This window comes from Equus caballus, chromosome 1, assembly GCF_041296265.1.
Source record: "Equus caballus isolate H_3958 breed thoroughbred chromosome 1, TB-T2T, whole genome shotgun sequence".
Classification (NCBI taxonomy): Eukaryota; Metazoa; Chordata; class Mammalia; order Perissodactyla; family Equidae; genus Equus; species Equus caballus.
In genome coordinates this window covers 173,865,906-173,883,931 of record NC_091684.1, presented here as the reverse complement: position 1 = coordinate 173,883,931, position 18,026 = coordinate 173,865,906, and the positions used below count along the sequence as shown (strand labels likewise).

At 48.7% G+C, this 18,026-nt stretch overlaps 2 protein-coding genes across 13 annotated transcripts in view; one reads left to right on the top strand and one right to left on the bottom strand.

Moving 5' to 3' along the window:
• SLC7A7 (solute carrier family 7 member 7) overlaps positions 1 to 18,026 on the top strand; it is a 58,462-nt gene that overhangs the window by 19,882 nt on the left and 20,554 nt on the right. Inside the window, exons 1-4 of one of the 9 annotated variants that reach the window (XM_070240763.1) lie at positions 4,013 to 4,100; positions 10,654 to 10,806; positions 11,170 to 11,372; positions 14,842 to 15,387. In XM_070240763.1, the coding sequence (XP_070096864.1) occupies positions 11,366 to 11,372; positions 14,842 to 15,387 (553 nt within the window). In that variant the 5' untranslated portion in view covers positions 4,013 to 4,100; positions 10,654 to 10,806; positions 11,170 to 11,365. Of the gene's footprint in view, positions 1 to 3,964; positions 4,103 to 7,790; positions 8,750 to 10,059; positions 10,321 to 10,653; positions 10,807 to 11,169; positions 11,373 to 12,103; positions 12,321 to 13,439; positions 13,842 to 14,841; positions 15,388 to 18,026 lie in introns of those variants that run through there. The other 8 variants (XM_023621970.2, XM_070240770.1, XM_070240782.1 and 5 more) reach the window with 8 other exon arrangements.
• On the bottom strand, positions 550 to 4,188 carry MRPL52 (mitochondrial ribosomal protein L52). Of its 4 annotated transcripts, none has more exons than XM_005613738.4 (6): positions 3,891 to 4,188; positions 3,726 to 3,786; positions 3,571 to 3,638; positions 1,487 to 1,551; positions 961 to 1,105; positions 550 to 845 (listed from the first exon to the last, which is right to left on the bottom strand). In XM_005613738.4, the coding sequence occupies exons 1-6, from the start codon at positions 3,994 to 3,996 to the stop codon at positions 808 to 810; spliced, it is 483 nt and encodes a 160-aa protein (XP_005613795.1). In that variant the 5' UTR covers positions 3,997 to 4,188; the 3' UTR covers positions 550 to 807. The 4 variants fall into 4 exon arrangements, with proteins under 4 accessions (XP_005613795.1, XP_005613796.1, XP_005613797.1 ...); XM_005613739.4 differs by having other exon boundaries at positions 3,726 to 3,783; positions 3,891 to 4,186; XM_005613740.4 differs by lacking the exon at positions 550 to 845 and having other exon boundaries at positions 950 to 1,105.

Below are 18,026 nucleotides of genomic sequence, written 5' to 3'. Positions count from 1 at the left end.
AGAAGGAGGTAGTGGGGGAAGAAGGGAGGGAAAGAAAAGCAAGGGAAGGAGTAGAGGAGACTGGACAGAATTAGGTCAGGTAGGCAGCTCCAGAAATCCTAGAGATCTGGGAACTAACACACGTTTGTGGCAGAAGAATAGTTGACAAGTCCAGTGCTCTGTACTGTAATGGGACCAAAGGGCCTTTCCCCCCAGAATCCACGGGAGGAGCCATGATCAATAAAATGAAAGATTTCCCCGGGTCCTGGGCAGCTCACTGGTTTGTGGGAGGTATATGGTGGATGTTAGATACCTATCTAACAGTGACTGGGGGCTGAGCACCTCCAGGGCTCCCCTACACAAACTGGAGTTGGGTTCTCTCCAACCAACTTCCGGAATTCAGTCAGAACCACGGAAACCTCAGGATCCAACTCTTTAGCACAACATGCAACATCCAAGTCTCGGTCTTCCCATGTCAGCCTTCCCAGTGGTGGTATCCCCTTGGGCCATGTATCTGATTTAGGAAAACTGACACCAGTTGCTTGCCAAGAAATGGACCTCAGCTGGAAAGACTTTTTCATCAAAATATTTATTAAATGCATAATTGCACATGGCCTGAGCTGTGTATAGGCTGTTCAAGGCTTGAATGCCTGGCTAAAACCAGGAAAACTGCTGCCCCTTTTTCATGTTCGCAGAGCAGCTACTGCGCCTAGTTGGGCCAGTCCTGCGGCCTGCAACGGAGGGACCAAATATCCCAGAGCAAGATTCCGCTGAACTGGAATGGAGCCAGGGATGAGGGCTCGGAGCCAACCCTTGCACGCAGTGATCTTACAGCCTGTTCTTCCTGCTGTCCAAGCCCTTTTGCTCTGAAGACAGATGGGGAACATAAAGGCTCTCTTCTGGCTGGGATGAGGCATCTAGGTGATAGAAAAGAAAGCCAGAGAGGCTGGGGAGGGGAGACAGGGATTGCTTTTTACTGACTTGGTTGAGGGCTCTGCAGCGCGGCCCCTTTAGGTTTAAGAGCATTTTTCTGCTTCCTTTCTTCTTCCTGCAACTTCTCCTGCTGCCTGAGCTGCCATGCCTGTAATCCAGCATCCATTTCCTGTGACAGCAGTACCACTCGTCTCTGAAACAGACAGGGAAACAGACAGGAAAACAATGTGGATAACATCTGTGGCTTGAGATCTGCACCATATATCCTTTCACTCACAGATCAAAGTCAGAGATTTCAGCTGGAAAACGACACTGCTGACTGGGGAAGGGGTGGGACGAGGTCCTGGGTTGGGAAGCAGGAGGAAGGCAGCAAAACGTGTGGCAGAATGTCTACTACTGGTTCCTGCCCTAGGAGTGCCCCACTCTCTTCCTCCCTTCTCACAGTACTGTTAAAACCTTGGTGTGAGGGGTACATGTTAGCTTAGGTGCCAACACAGCTCAAGACAAATTCCAATTTAAAGTTTTCCCCTCCATTTACACACAAGTTGCCCTGGTTCGGGCTCTAGCCACTCACTGCAAACTTCTCCCTCTGGGCTTGTCTTCGAAGCTGGCCTTTCATTGGAGGAGCAGGACGACCATCTGCAGATAGAAATGAGAGAGAAGGTAAGGGTTAGGGATGGCCTGCAGCACCTTGTGAAAGCGCTGTGATGGGAGTGGGAAGGAGCAGCAATCTCTAGCTCCTCTCTTCCATTTCACACCCACTGTAACTTAATTCTCCTAAAACACGTCCCTCATCTTCAAGGGGGAGGTATGCCAGAACCACCAAGAATAAGCTCCTGGCATGTACCTAGTCTATTCCACTTACCCCTCATTAGCCTGGAATTCAAGGTCCTTTGCAATGCTGAATCTCTTGTTTTATCTTCAGAAACCCTCCACTTGAGCAATCTGATCACTGCTCTACTCACCTTGAGTCCTTCCTAAATTCCATTTCACTCCATAATGAAATGACTTTCGTTTCCTTCCAGGCAAATTTTCATCCTTAGGCCTACCTCAAGCCCTACCTGTCCCAGAAACTCTTCTCTTAGAGTTCCACTGTCAGCTCTCTTTTCTGAAAGCACATATCAATCATTTAATATTCATCTATTTGCCTTGGGACATTTATTGTACTATTGTTTCTAGCCTTATTTAGCCATCTCAAATCCTTTACGAAAAGGGCAGAGCACTGAAGTATTATTATTTGATTTTTTAAAATGTCCATGCTTTGTCTTCCCAGCTAGACTAAGTTCCTTGGGATCAGGGACTGTATTGCTAGTTTTCATCGTAGTGTAAGCATACAAGCAAATCATAAAAAATTTGAAGGCAAGACACATAAATACTGTTTATCAGGAAAGGGAACCAATATTGTGTATGTCAGGTGCTTTACAGTGGTTGTTTCATTTTATCCTTACAAAAACCAGAGGAGATAGATATTCTTCTTTTACCGATGTGGAAACTGAAAAGATACAATTAAGTAACTTGTCCAAGACCACAAAGTTACCAAGTAGAGAAGCCTGGATTAAGAATCAATTTCAGGAGCCGGCCACAGGCCAAATGGTTAAGTTCACTGGCTCTGCTTTGGTGGCCCAGGGTTTCACTGGTTCGGATCCTGGGCGAGGACATGGCACCGCTCATTAGGCCACGCTGAGTTGGCATCCCACATGCCACAACTAGAAGGACCCACAACTAAAATATACAACTACGTGCTGGGGGTATTTGGGGAGAAAAAGCAGAAAAAAAATTTTTTTGGCAACAGTTGTTAGCTCAGGTGCCAATCTTAAAAAAAAAAAAAAAATCAATTCCAAGGTGTTTTCAATTACCCATACTAGTTCAAGGAGATCCGAGGCTTCCTACAGTAAATAACAAGTAGAAAAAAATCTTCACCATCCTCCTCAGCCACCAAGTATCCGATTAGCAGGAACATACTCCTGGAGAATTCAACAGGGTATTAACACTCACGTGTCTGTGCTGTTGAAGGGGGCCTGGCCGCCCAGTTCTAGTCCTGGCTTTGCTATTACCTAGCTAGTGATCACAGGCCTCAATCTTCCCACCTGTAAACTGGACTCCCAATATGGGGAGTGGGAAGTGGCTTCAACTTTTCTAAGGTCCTTCCCTTCTGAGACTAATATTTCTTTTCTTCTCTTTCTTTTTTTTTTAAAGTCACGGGAGGAGACTTCTCTGAAGGGAGCCCACCAGCCTCAATCCTCACCCTTCCACCCCTCCCTCTGAGACGCTCACTTAGGCAGCCTTTCAAAGAGTTTTCCCTGCATTTGGTGCCAAATTCTCAACAATGTTCTCATCACACAGAAGGGCGGTTCTCCCTAACTTTTTAAAAACAACATCCCCTTTGAGAAACGTAAAAGTCTTGTCGCTCCTTTCTGTGGGGCGCCCCAGGTCAGAATTAACTTCTGTTTACCCCCACAAGCCAAAAAGATCCCGTCTAGCCTCACTTTCCATAGACGTAGTTTAATTTACAAAATAAACAATGGGACTTCTTCCCCGCAACTCCAAATACAAAGCTCAATACACTGTCCACTCGGACACACCCCCCGACTCCGTCCAGGGGCGTTCCCTCTGGCTGAAAATCTCCAACGTAGAGTTAACTGTCAGATCAGCGCTCACCCGCGTAAGACCAGTCTGGGAGCTCCGTCAGGGGCCCGTAGCCGGAGGGGTTGGCAGCTAGGCCCTGGCTAGGTGGAGAAAAACAGTCCAGTGAGGACTCAGCCCAGCTTCTGGCCCCCCCCCCCCGCCCCGGCTCCCCCCAGACCGGCACTCACTGGACTCGCCACTGGCTGCCCGCCCGAGCCGCCGGGCTGCAGTGCAGCCTCCGGACACCTGCTGGGAAAACAGAGTAGAGTTGGGAGGGAGGCCGTGTAGCCAGCTCAGGGGTCCCGGGCCAGCCCCCGCGGGCTCCCGAGCCCACCGAGCCTACATCCACTTACTCGAGAGCAGAGTACCCAAAGCAGCCATGCTGAGGCCCAGGAGCCGGAAGTGGGCGTGGCCTCGCTGGCCACGTGCGACGCTGCGGGGGAAGCCGGAAGCCGCCATCTTGAATCTGGCTTTCAATCACGGGCCCCGCCATCTTGGGTCATCGTACGGAAGAGAGGGACGCAACTGGGACCCGGTTTTTTGGCCGGGAACCGTCGTTCTGTGTGTGAGTCCTCAGTGGTTGTTACCTTCTCAGTGGAAGTCGTGTCTTCCGACACTGAACCATTTTGAAGTGTTCCCACAACTCCCCGCAGCTTTGAAATTTGTCGTAATTTTTATCTCAGAGGAGTAACGTCCACGTTACGTCATTCTGCCTTCTCCTGCGTCACTCTAACATGTTTTTCCCACCCTGGGTCAAATCTAGAGTGAGTGAACATTTGGGATTCAGTGCTCACTCATTTATTCAATAAAACTGAAGAGCTTATATGTGCCAAGTACTGTATTAGGCGCGGGAGATTCTGTGGAGAGCAAAACAGACATGGTCACTATTCTGAGAGGGCACCCAGGGAAGAGAGGGAAGGCAGTAATGGAGTAGTCGCACAGGTTATTAGAGCTGCTTAGGGAGGTACGCGTTGTTTGGGGGCGTATAATGGAACCTGACCTAGAGCAGGCTGTCAAGGCTTTAAAAAAAATGAATATATTCATCTTTATACCAACGTAGTTATAAAATGTAATTTTAATGTAGATTTTTTTTACTGAGATATAATTGACATATATTATTTTCAGGTGTGCAACATAATCATTCAATATGTGCACCTCTTGTGAAATAATCACCATGATAAGTCTAGTTAACATGTATCATGTACATAGTTGTAACTTTTTAAAATTAATTAATTATTTTTGAGGAAGATTAGTCCTGAGCTAATGTCTGCTGCCAAGCCGCCTCTTTTTGCTGAGGAAGACTGGCCCTGAGCTAACATCTGTGCCTGTCTTTGTCTACTTTATATGTGGGACGCCTGCCACAGCATGGCTTGTCAAGCAGTGCCATGTCACACCTGGGATCCCAACGGGTGAATCCCGGGCTGCCAAATTGGAACTGCGAACTTAACTGCTGTGCCACTGGGCAGGCCTCTGTTGTAACTTTTTTAAAAGAAGGCTTTCTTGAGGAAGAGGTATTGGAGCTAAGATCTGATTCCATTTTTATAAGAGCTACCACTGCACATTGTCTAATATAATGCTTGCAACAACCTTGTGAGGTAGGTACTAGTAAATGGCAAACCCAGATCTGGGACTCCTTCCCTCTTTTTTGTCACTTAATTGCCTTCATGAAGTCATTTATCCTTAATTTCTTCATTAAAAGAAAAGCTTAATATATCACATTTGCAAAAACATTTTAAGAATGATAATGTAAGTGAAAGTGCTTTATAAATGGGGAAGCTCCTACAAAAGTGCCCATTACTGTGTGCCAGGCTAGACATTTAAACACATGCTGACTAGGGCAACCTGAGAGAGTGGTGTAATGGCCTATCTGGAAGTTTATCATTTCCTTTTGCAAGACTGGGAAGTTTTTCCACAGGAGGTGGCTCTGAGCTGTGCTTTGAAAGGGGGGAAGGGTGGATCCTGGTTTAAGAAGCAAAAGCAGCTGTTTAGATAACAGTAAGAATGGTATAGGCTAAAGCTGAACCAGAGGGATGGGAATAAAAGAACCTTGGCTATAAGCTGGCAGATGGACCCAAAAAACTAAGCAAGGGAAATAAAACAAGAGTACCGTTAACCATCTTACATTCATACTCTTCATTTTCACTTATCAAAACAAATCACTTCCATATAAATGATTTCATATGATTTTCATAATAAACCTAAGAAGTAGGTAAAACAGTCCAGGAAGGAATCATTGTACAGAGTGCAATCTTCAGGTAATTGCACCAAAATATGGCTATGGATTTATTGTTTTACAACTGCAGTAAGAATGGAGTGACATCTTCCCAAACCTGGCTCCATATGCCTCTGGCTGGTTCTGAGATAGACAGCTGACGTAGACAGCACTGGATCCCATTACATAGTTTACAGTTGGGGAATCAAGGGTAGAAGCCGAGGATTGGAAAAATAACCTCAGTGTCAACATTCAAGATTGACAGGAAAGATGATAGCCTGGCACTACCACCAACACTGTATAAAGGAACTGAAGCAGCAACACTCCTATTTTCTAGTAGCTCTCACACTAGGGGGACACTACTGATTTGCAAAATCATAAAAAACGGCACATGCATTAAGGTGGACAAATAATGTGGACAATATGAACTCCACATGCAGAAGTGAACACATGAAATAATTTAATAGCTGTGGGAGTCAGCCAGAGCTGGAGGACTTCAGGGGCAGGATGGGAAGTTTGATCAGGAAACTGGGAAATCTGGGAGGAGAAAGGTCTTTGGAAGGAAGACAAGTTCAGTCTTTGACGTGGTTAGTGTGATGTGGCAGGGGGACAATCCATGGGTTGTAAATAGCAGGAAATATGGGTTAAGATTTTGAGAGAGAGCATTAGTGCTGACAGCTAACATCATCAGCATTCTCAGGGACCTCACGGAACACTGTTGCAAGAGAGGTCTGGCACTTGGACAGCACTCCTCAATGACTTCATCAGACTCATGAGCCACAGGAAAGCAGCTTCATCATCCCTAACTAGATGTGTTTCAACCTTTGGACTTCATCTGGCAAAGTGTGGAGTTAAAATGTTAAAGCCAAATATAGGCGATGATGCCCTTGAGAGGCAAAGGAGTTTAAGTAAGAGAGGAAAGACATGAAGCTCCGATTCCTGATGCTTCATATTGCTCTTTGTTATTCACTTACGGTTTTGGTCCAATATGTTTATCCCAATATCCTTCTGTCAGGTCTGTATACAGTAACTTTTGTACAAGTGCACTGCTCTGGGAAATTAGGTGCTTTTTTTTAACTGTTGTAATGAATAATGATGATGCTGGAGAAAGAACATGAGTGAAGCTGACTCTGGAGAGCAAAACCCATCTCATTTTGCAACCTCTTCCCCTTTTTGCATGCTTGTGACCAAATTCTAAGGCTGAGGAAGAGCAAACTATTTGGGAAGTGCCTTATTTCATGTTCCTTCATTATCTTCCTCCTTAGGACAGCTCAAGGACCAAATCACTGTCACCCCCATGCAAAAAGTGTGTGAATTGAAGGCTAACCACCCACTCACACAATACATTGCTTTGCATATTATTTCCTTATTACTTACCTAATTTATTGTAACATATTCCTTTTCTTTTACCATGGCCGTCAAATCCCTGCTAAATGGGTATAGGCTAAATCCTGTGTTAAGTGACATAGCTTCAAGATGGGTAAATTATGACTTCAGCCTACACTCTCTTTCTTGCCTGGCAGCTGGGAAGTCTCTTAAGCTGTATGCCTTTCCACCCAGACTCATCTTGAAGGTGGGTGGTTCTTTGTGAATCTCTGCGGAGTGGCAATGTTGGCTTTAAAAAATGCCAAAGCTGGACTATCCAAAAGGTATACAAAAGGAAATTGTATTATTTACAAGTCATCTTTTAGTCTTAAAACGTGGTGAAGCATTTCCAGATCTCTTTTATTGAACTAGCCCAGCAACTCCCTCTTTTGTTGGGTCCACGCTGCCACTACACTCTTCAGACGAAAGGTGCCTGGGGGACTCCAGCCTCCCTGGCAAGACTCAGCCCGGACATATTTGGTTAGGTGCTGCCTCCTGGCGGCGGATCTGCTGCCCGACATCTTCCTGAGCCGGTGGAGACCACCTTCTTTAATTTGAAATCTCGAAGCTGATGCAACAGCTCCCCCGAGGGGGCGGGGAGTTGAGAACCCCGGGTGGAGGAGACGCCCTTCCGGGAGACCCCTCCCCTGGCTCCAAGCGGGCGCCGCTCCCTCTCCCCCTCCCTCCTGGGGCTTTGCAGTCCAGAGTCCCTCCCGAGTTTCAGCCGTGCGTCTCGGGGCTGTAGGCGAGTTTGCCAGGGTTTAGGGCTCTCGCCCAGACCCCCGTCGGGCCACCAGCTCGAGCTGGATTGGGAGGGAGGGAAGAGGAAGCTGAGCGTTCCCGGGGCGGAGGACGCATCTCAGGGTATCCGCGGTCGTTTTCATTTCCCGGGGGCAGCGCCGCTGTGCCTGAGCAGGAGAGGGCAGGGGAGCGCGTTGCGGGGCCTCTAGGTTCTGGGACCTTTGCGTCTTTCGCCTGCACCCGCCACGACCCCCTCCTCTAGCGACTTCTGGAGCGAGGAGGGGCGGGGGGGCTGCTTGGCCAGGTGGAGGGAACGGAAGGGTCGCCGGGTGGGGTCGGGTCCTGCTCCCCCAAGGCACAGCCGGTTCGGCCTCCGCAGGCTGACTTGGACATCAAGGGAGACCGAGATCTTCAGAGGGGCATTGAGGGCGTGCGATGGCTGGGTCTGGTTTGGGAAGGCGAGATCTTCGGGCCTCAGACACTGAACCGAGGCCCGAGAGAAAGAGGGCAATAAGGGGAAATGGCCAGGCGACGTAAAGGGGCCGGCCTGGGAAAGCGAGGGTGGAGGTTGGAGAGCGGGGAGTGTGCAAGAGAGGGGCAAAGGTGAGCGCCGGGAGCCGCCTGGGCGGGGGCGGAGAGGGGTGTAGGGAAGGGGCGAAGATCGCCGGGGAGGGCAGAGCTGAGGGGGTGGTAGTTTTCCCGGAAGAGTTCACGTTTAAGGGGTTGCGGTTCCACTCCTCTTGAACCCACCTGCCTTTGCGTGAACCTGAGCGCTCGCCCCCCTCTGCCGTTTCTGCCCTGTCGCTCCTTCGCGGCCATCGCCCCTTGCTCTCGCTGTACCCAAGCCGGTCACCAGAGCCTGGGTGTGGGACGGAGCAGCCAAGAGCTTGTTAGGTGAGGGCCTTTTTGTCTTTGTTTTTCCATTAATGAAACAAAGGTCCATTTCAAACCATTCTAGGCCTCCCAGTAAAACTGAAAATATACGCCTCCAACCCATTACTATCAAAAAGAATGAATACCTCCAAATACTCCTTGCTTAGAAGCCAGAGCTGCAACTGCGTAGGTGGGCCTGAAGGGCAAGTTCAAGGACGTTGCCGGAGCCCAGCTAGCTGGGAAATCAGTCTAGGAGGAACAGAATTGTTCATTCATTTCTTCTTCAGCAAACATTTCTTGACCGTTCACTATGCCCTGTACTGGGGATATAGGGTGAATAAAGCTCCCCAGGGTGCTTGCATTCTAGTGGGGGAGGTGACAAAAAAACAAACTCTCAGTGGCAGTGAGTGCCCGTGAAGAGTCAAGCATGGTGAAGAGATGGAGACTGACCCAGGGGAGAAGTTGCTCCTTCAGAGACTCAGGGAAGGCCTCTGATAGTATGGCGTTTAAGCACAGACCCGAGTGGAGTGAGTGAAGGAGTGAGCAATATCAAGGGGAAGAATGTTTCAGGCAGAGGGAACAGCAATTACAAAAGCTCTGAGGTGGGAGTGTGCTTGTGTGGCCACAGCAAGGAGGCCAGTGTGGCTGGAGTGGAGAGAGAGCAGGGGCCACACCAACAGGGGCAGTTTTAGGGCTGTCTTCCTAGGACTTCCCTCGTTTACAACTTGGACCTGACCCCAGAGTAGGATTAAGGGACAGGCCAGCTGGGCAGCAGCCGGGTCTAAAAGGGCACTAAATTATCTCTAGGGTAATTCAGACATTTGGTGCCAATGAGTTCTGGTGTCTGTCTGTGTGTCTTGGTGACGTAGTAAGTTGGCTCCCATCCACTGACAGAATCCTTGATAACTGCTTTTCTGGACCACCGGTCTCTAGAATAATTTTACAGTGTGCTGGTGCAGGTACAAGTTATGAGGTGTAGCCCTCAGACCAGCCAGCTGGTAGTTGCTTAAAGGCAGCAGTCACAGCTGGAATTCTGAAAATGCGCCATGCACTGTGAAGTGCCACTCCTTGAGAGAGATTTATGCTATGGTCTATATTTTAAATGGTTTAATATGCCTACCAAGAAATTGTCAGCTTCAGAAAATTGCATTTAATGAATCCATGTAATAAGCTCTAATTTTGAATGAAAGAATGAGGCTTACCGTTCTTATTCTGAGAGAAAATCAATATTCCCCCACCTCTACTATGTCAACATCCACTAGACATTTACATAATCCTGGTTTGAAGGGGTGCCAATGCATCAGCCTGCCCAGGATGCGAAGGCTTGCTCTAGTCCCCTTGGCTGGCTCTCACCTGACAACACACACATCACCTAAACCAATTGGGGACCTGAGCCATGTGTGGGCTTGCTTAGGATTCTCGTGTGCGTTTGGCTGTACTCCCCAAGTGGCCTTTCTTGGCATGCATTGCCTCTTTGGCATGCATTGCCTTACATAGAGACTGAAATGGCACTGAGACTCTTGAGATGGGACCGCAGAATTCCATGGCCCTAACCATGAATCCTGTGGCCTCCGCAGGACCAAGGACAACATGTGAGTGGGAGATGCCTAGGAAACAGAATGAGGGGAAGTGGAGAGTTGTAAAGGGCATCAGGAGGGCACTGAAAGTTGCTGGGAGAGCTTAAGTGCTCAGCAACTGTGGGGCCACGAGGGGGCTCAGGGGCTGAGGTAGGGAGGAGGAGGAGCTGAGACTCAGTGGAGAAGGGGCCTGGAAGCAAGGCAGGCGTCAAGGTCCTCTGGGTCTAACCAGGCAGTCCTAGCTTCAGCCCGTCCCCTGGCCCCTCCCCACTGCCGGCTAGAGTCACACATGTGTTTTCCTGTTTTCCATTTCGGTCCCCGTCACCCTCTGCCTTTTCTGTTCCTCAGAGTCAACAGCTGCTGCAGCTTGAGCCATACCCGGGTTCCCCTTCCTAGCACTTGCCTCTCCCCCACACTCGCAGCAGCAGCAGCAGCAGCAGCAGCAGCAGAAGCGTGCTGGTAGCCCCTCCTCCTCGAACCTGCCCAAAGGTCACGGGACAGGTAAGAGGTGGGAGACCAGGGACAGTGGGTGAGAGGGGAAGTGCAGGAGGAGGATGGAGTGGGTGTCCTGAAAATTGGCTGAACAGAGACCCAAGAGCCTCTTGTTTCCTGGTCCCAGCCCCAGCCCTCTCTAGGCAGAGTCCTCTGCCCAGAGACTTCAGCCCCACATTAATGGAAGCCCTCATCACAGGAGTAAACAATTCTTGTTTCACTTTTTTTTTTTTTAAAGGGACTGTTGTAGCCAGGGTAGAATATAGAAAAACAAATGGTGGAGAACTGGGGAGGGAGGAGCTGAGCTTCCAGCTTGGGGTGATGGGGAAATCTAGCTGTACCAGAGTCTTTGTTTTTTGTTTCTGTTGATAGAGAAGGCAGGACAGACCAGTTGGAGCTAGCAAGGCAGGACATAGGGTCTCTGCGGGAGAAAGTGTCTTCTCACATTTAGCTCCCTGAGCTTGACTGAGGAGCCAAGACCCTGAACTGTGTGCTGGTTCCTGGAGGAAGTGTGTTTTGGTGTTGCCATTCACGGGTGGAGTCAGGGCGAGGAGCTCCACTGCCTGCTATGCCAGGTACTGCATGCTGGGGGCCCTGCTCACTGTGTTCCCTGGAGCCCTGAATCTGAAACTTCTCCCACAGGCTGTCTGTAGGATGAGTGTGTGTCCTGTAACCTCCACTAGGTCCTCAGAGATGAATGCACCTCAGACAGGAATAAGACAGGGGTGCTGCATATCAGAAACGCTGTTATCTCCCGCGGTTCCGGACTCTGCAAGGTTCTCCTTTAAAGCCTGGGGCGGAGAGCCCTTCAGGAGAGGTCCTGCTGGTCCCAGGCTGTCTGAAGGGTGGAAGCATTACTCTGAGAGCCAGGGTCTCAGGATGGAGTGCGAGCTGCCAAAGATGTTGCCTTCCTGCCTATGGCTGCTGGTGCTAGGCAGTGGGGAGAAAAGAGGGGGCATCTTTTCTGTGAAGGACAGCCTCCTCTTGCCCAGTTTGCATGGGCTGACTGAAGACTAGGCTAGCAGGTTTCCGCTCGCAGCACTTCCTGGTGAGACCGCTTGGGCATGCTGTTTGCTGGAGTGTGGGCTTCACCCTCAGTGGGTTTATCTCAAGACTCTGTGAAGAGGACTTAATTTTTGAGATACCACCAGCCAGGAACTAAACCCTGAACACTTCTCTCCCCACTTCCCCTCATGGTTTCCCCTTCCTGCATCCCTCCTTCATTCCTTTTCTTTGCATCCCATTACGACACATACCCACCCCATGGTGCCAGTAAATTTGGTCTTAAAAGGGCAAGCGTGATGATGTATTTCCGTGTGTTTTTGTTTGCTTTAGAAGTGGGCTCCCTAGCAATAGCAGCGCTGCCAAGGCGTTGTGATCGCCTCTCATCTCTGCAAAGGGATGAGAAAGGGGAGGAACAGCCAGGAAGGAGATGGATGGGCTCTCCACTGAAGCCTTTAGCCCAGGCTTCAGGCGGAAGGACACAGCAGCTTTCCTTTTAATCTAATCACGTCCTCCCCCAGGTAATTCATTAGGGAGCCATCTGAAGTGCTTTTGCGTCTGAGAGGAAAGCCTAGAGACCGGGGAGGTTGGGAAGAGAGCACAGTGCGGTTCTGAGTTTGGGCTCTGTGGTTGAGCCTCCCCGACTTCCTCCCAGGTCAGACCCTGGCACGTGACTTAGTGCCTGCCTTAAGGGGCTGCAGGGAGAACTGAGTGAGATAAGGCATTTAGGTGCTTAGCTGTGTGTCTGGCCCGGGTAAGTGCTCAATAAATGACAGCTATTATCGTCATACGAGTGTATCGGGGGAGCTGGGAGAAAAGGACAGTCTCCTCTGGATGGATTTCAGACATTTGTGAGAGTCGCTTGAGAGAAGCATGATCTCTGGGAAGGCTAGCACCAGAATCCCTTGCTTGGTTTAAAAAAAGTTTAAGGGGCTAGAATGGGAGGATGTAGGGTAGAGATAAGGACACCCCAGGGATTTTTAGATCTTCTTTCTCTGGTTGTAGAATAACCAAAGAGAGTTAGGAAGGGTGTGAGAAGAGACAGTTGGATTTCAGAATGGATAGGGTGTATTTCTTCTGTTGGTAAAAGAGACCCTGAATACCAGATTTAAGTAGACTAAGATAGAATACTCTATGTGATTTCCAAAAATTGCTCAACTACTTCTGTCTGTTCTAGGCCTGTCTGTCCAGGATAGCCCAATGAAATCTTATTCCCCATATTTTTAGGAAATTGGAGTGAACTTGTAATTTGTGCTTACCCCAAAGATCCTGGTATGTTTTCTTAAGGATAAAAGGGCATGTAAGTCGGATGGGGATGCAGCCAGTGGCTTGAGTCATATTTCTTAACCTTGTTTCCTTGGAAGTAGCTTGAGGCTCACCCTTGGGGTAATGACCCAAGTGTAGGGGTAGCTACCCCACACTCTGTGTGGGGAAGTGTCAGAGTTGTCTCAGGACGCCCAGTCACGGGGTGGAGGGACAGCAGTTACACTTCCTCCAATCTCAGCATGTGAACAAGCCTTTGTGTGCAACCTTCCTGCCTTTCTTGTTTGTGGGGGAGAGAGAAGTGGGCTAGGGTGGGGCCTGGAGGACAGAGAGAGAGGGCTGTGCATTCTTTCTCAGCCACCGCCCTGTCCTCAGTTAATTTGCTGAAGGACAGCTTCCCTAAAGCTGTAGAAACTGCACCCAGCTTACCCTCCTCTCTTCTGGGCCCTCAGTCCTGGAGCAGAGCTGACAAAGGAGATTCCTGAGAGCGTCATCTTATCACAGAAAGTGCTGAGCCAAGGGCTCCTAGCCACCCCTTTTGCAGATGTGAAGGGCCAGTGAACCTTGGACCCAGACAGTTGCTTAACCCTCCTGTCCTCTTCCCTCCCGCTCCGCCTTTCTTGACTTCTTGATTTGACTGAAATTCATAAGCATTTGCCTCGCCTTTCCTTTTACTGCTGGCTGAAAAGGAAGAGCCTGCAGACCATAGTTCCGCGAGGCTGCGTCTCCTGTGACTGCCGCTGGCCACCTCGGGAACCTGTTGACCCCAGGGCCAGGGAGTGAGTGTGCTTCCCACCCTCCCCCTCAGCCCTGCCTGTCTCCCTCTCAGCTGTCTCCTGCTCTGCGGTGCCCAGCATCAGCTGCCCGCTTCAGCTGTTTCTTTGCCTCGGCTTTGGGTGCTGTCTCTCTGGTAGCAACTCCTGGGTGGGGAGCGGCCATCAGCTGCCTCCAATCACCTCTAGGTTGGGCTGTGCATTTGGATTGCCCTTATCTCATTCATACTGTTTTTGGCGATGCAGCTATGCTGAAGTGAGGGATTTGATGACAGTAGGCCTGGAGTACTAGGGACTGGGAAAGTTGTCTGGGGACAGAAAAGCAATGAAAAGAGGAGCCTAACCTGTTTTCTTTCAGGGTGGGGTAGGGCTGCTTGGGCTGGAGATTTCACCTAAGGGTTGTTAGGGGATGCTCCCTGAGCAGAGGGAACGGTTGGGGTTTCCAGCAAGAGATCTGAAGTCTTGAAGTTTTTCAGAGCTGGAGTCCTTCGGGGACAGAGCAGTGTGGTAAGGAGAACCCACAGATTAGCTGCCTGCAAGGTTGGTTCCTAAGGTTGCATCTCAGCACAGGTGACAGGTATACTGAAATTGGAGGGAAGACAGACTTTTTTGGGGTAAGGCTAAAAAATGTAGGCTCAAATAGTTATGGTTATACCTGGGAACTGTCAAATTGCCCTTATTCCTGTCTCATATCACAGCAGGCTCAGATAAAACGAGGATTTTGTTTTCTGTTTTGTAAATCAGGTGGGCAGCACCAGCCTAACGATGGGAAACAGATGCTTTCTCTTTGGGGAATGAGTGCCTTCCTCAACAATTCAAGTTGGGGTCATTTTGATGAGCCAGCTGGAGAAGAAGAGGTCAATGGGAGGTGGGAGGCAAGAGAGAGGTCTCTGAAATGGTGGGCAGTGGACAGGTTGCCCATACTGGCCCCTGTGGGAGAGAGTTCTAAGCAATTGCCAACCACCCCTCCAAACGATGGTTATATATCTTCATTTTTCTTCCTTAGAGGGCAATGCCAGGAAGCTGGTGAAGTCTTTCTTCTCTTCCTCCACCATGGTTGACGGTGTTAAGTATCAAGTGGCCTCCCAGCATGAGAGCGATGCCTCCCCATTAGCCGACGAGGCCAGCCCAGGGGCTGAGCAGGTAAAGCTGAAGAAGGAGATCTCACTGCTCAATGGCGTGTGCCTGATTGTGGGGAACATGATTGGCTCGGGCATCTTTGTCTCCCCCAAGGGCGTGCTCATGTACAGTGCCTCCTTTGGCCTCTCCCTAATCATCTGGGCCGTAGGGGGCCTCTTCTCTGTCTTTGGGGCCCTTTGTTATGCGGAATTGGGCACCACCATTAAGAAATCTGGAGCCAGCTACGCCTACATCCTCGAGGCCTTCGGGGGACTTCTTGCCTTCATCCGACTCTGGACCTCCCTCCTCATCATCGAGCCCACCAGCCAGGCCGTCATTGCCATCACCTTTGCCAACTACATGGTGCAGCCCCTCTTCCCCAGCTGCTTCGCCCCCTATGCTGCCGGCCGCCTGCTGGCTGCTGCCTGCATCTGTAAGTGGGGCTAGGGCAGGAGGTGTGGGGTGGAGCCCTGGGCAGAGTCAGGATGTGAGTCCAGTCAGCCAGTAAGAAGGAGATGGAAAGGAATGCTTTGACAAACACTTTTTTTGGCTTTTGTTATTAAATTAATGTGTGCTTTGTGTAAAAATTGGGACAATACCAAAGTGTTAAAAAAAAAAAAAAGCAATTTATCTTTCCCCCAACTTCCCTCTGTAAACACCATTAGCAGTTTGCGTGCCCTTCCTGATTTTTTCTTGCTCCTTCTGACATAGTTCTGTTCTACGTTTTACAAAAATAGAATCATAGAACACATATAATTCTACAGCTTGCTTTCTCCCCAGAACTCTTTTCTACGTACAGATCTACTTTTTTAAGTGCGTCATGTAATTCCATGTTAATTTTAAGGATGAGTTCTTTATTTAACTAATCAGTCCTCTGTTAGTGGCCATTTAAGTTGGTTCCAGTTTTTCAGTCTTACCCATAGTGCTCTAGTGAATATCCTTTTGCATTTGCCTGAGTTTTTCTGTGGGCTAGATTCTTAAAACTGTCCTTTCAATCCACCTTGACTTTTTCTCCGTCTCATAAATATTTAAATCTGTACATTCAGCAGAGCCGCACTGGAGCTACCAAGGGGCTGATCCTCTACAGCTCCACCCCTCAGGTGGCTCTGTTCTGGAAAAATCCCCTGGCAGCCTGGAAGACCCTGGGGCCTTGGAGACTCCTCCCACCCCCTAGCTGTGGAGAAGCTCAGAAATTCTGTCAGTTTAAGGGGCAGCTGCCCCAGCAGCAGTGGGGCGCAGGAAGAATTTTGTACCAGTGCAATTGCTTTCTGGATCACCCCTCTCCAATCAGCCTCATATCCCTTTTTCTTTCAATTTCTCCACTGCCCCATTTTACTCCTCAGCCTCTTCTCCAGCCTCCCTGTTTTTACTGTTGGGCAGAGAGCTGGCTGTCCTCTCTGGGGTCCTCCTGTGCTTTGTGGGTCTGTGTGTGTGGCTCAGACTCATCTTTGTGTGTGTGGAGATGTTTGTCACGCATGGCAACAGTCAGGGAAGGGTGGAAGGCACTGCCTTGTGTTGCAAGAAGGGAGTTTTCCCCTGAGGTCCTAAATGTGATCTGTAATTTCTCTTGCATCATTTACAGATGATCTGGTAGGTTGACTTACTAGTGAAACTAATTTTAGGATCTGTCGGTCTCCGGGTCCCCCCAAATGTGAGTACATAGTTACAAACCTTTTGTAGGGTAAGGATTATTCCATCTAAGTAAATTTCCAAGTTGGCTGCATCCCTTTAAACACCAGAGTTCTATTATTTTAAGCATCTTTGTTGGAATGTCTTTAACACCGATGATATGTCTGCTTTCCTTCATAACTTGACATTTCTTTTTGTGACTTGGGGTTACCATTGCAAATCTCAATTCTTGTATGACTATGAGGCCTTCCCAGGCCACTCGGGTGGGGATGAATGTTTGCTTCCTCGGTGGCCTCAGACTTTAGTTTATCAGGTTTTATTTTTTTGATCTGTGTCATCTCTGACAGCAGTCGTTCTTTGCTTCTGGCATGTGCCTACTTCCATCAGTCACCCCTTTTTATTTTGCTGCTTCTAATTTGGGAACAGAGACTTACTCAAACTCTTGTACACCCACATACACATCCGCACATATGTACACCCTTGTAAGAATACGTGCACAGTTATGATTAGTCTGCGTGGCTCCCCAGTGAATAAAAGACACAGAGTTTTGTGCATGGATTTATGGCGTATGTTTGAGACAACTCTGTAGAGTGAAAAATGCACAGACTTGTGTTTGAGGCTGGGTTCAATCTAATTGCTGTGTGGCCTTAGGCCAGGTGCAGTGACTGTTTACCCCCGGGCTATCATGAGAATGAAATGAGATTCAGTGAAAGCCATAAATCATGATTTAACTGTAACTGTAACATATCGATGATTATTATGCTTAAAATTATGATCTTTCTTGGCTGTTTACAGCCCTTTTCCTGTTCCTTCTTCTTGGTTTTCTCCTGAGCAGTTATGGCTTGATAAAGGAGACATTGCTGCGTAGGAAGCATCTGGACAGACTGTCCTCACAGGTCTCAGCATCTGACCTGTACCGGGTGCTCATTAAACGATGACTGAAGGAAGAAACTCATGAATCACATGTCCCTAAATTCTTACAGTCTTGGTGCCCTTCTGAACCTTCTTCCAGATCTATCATTAATAACTTCAGAGGGACATAGAGAATGAAGTCCTATAAGCAGCCCAGAGAGAGAGTAATTTTAAACATAATAATCATCAATACGTTACACTTGAGTCGTGATTTGTGGTTTTCAGTGAATCTCATTTCATTCTCACAGGAGCCTGGAAGCAGACAGTCACTACACCTGGCCTAAGGTCACGCAGCAATTGAACCCAGCCTCAAACACAAGTCTGGTGGACTTTTCACTCTACCAGAGTTGTCTCAAAGATATGCCATAAACCCATGCACAAAGTGAGGACTTAGGCTAAACCTTCAGATTTAGCAAGAGAAGGGCTTTAATGTAGAACTTTAATTCAGGAAACATTTAGGGCATACTATGTGCTAGGTGCTAAATATTCTAGTTAGTGCTGAGAAGCAAAGAAAAATAAAGTGTGGCCCTT

Excerpts from the sequence above, each read along its gene's own strand:
- MRPL52 (XM_005613738.4), bottom strand. The coding sequence starts at position 3,996 with ATGGCGGCTTCCGGCTTCCCCCGCAGCGTCGCACGTGGCCAGCGAGGC. Across the intron at positions 1,106-1,486 it reads CCCAGAGGGAGAAGTTTGCA|AGACGAGTGGTACTGCTGTC; the intron begins GTGAGTGGCTAG and ends TGTCTGTTTCAG. Across the intron at positions 846-960 it reads GCTGCAGAGCCCTCAACCAA|AGCAAAAGGGCTTGGACAGC; the intron begins GTCAGTAAAAAG and ends ATCTGTCTTCAG.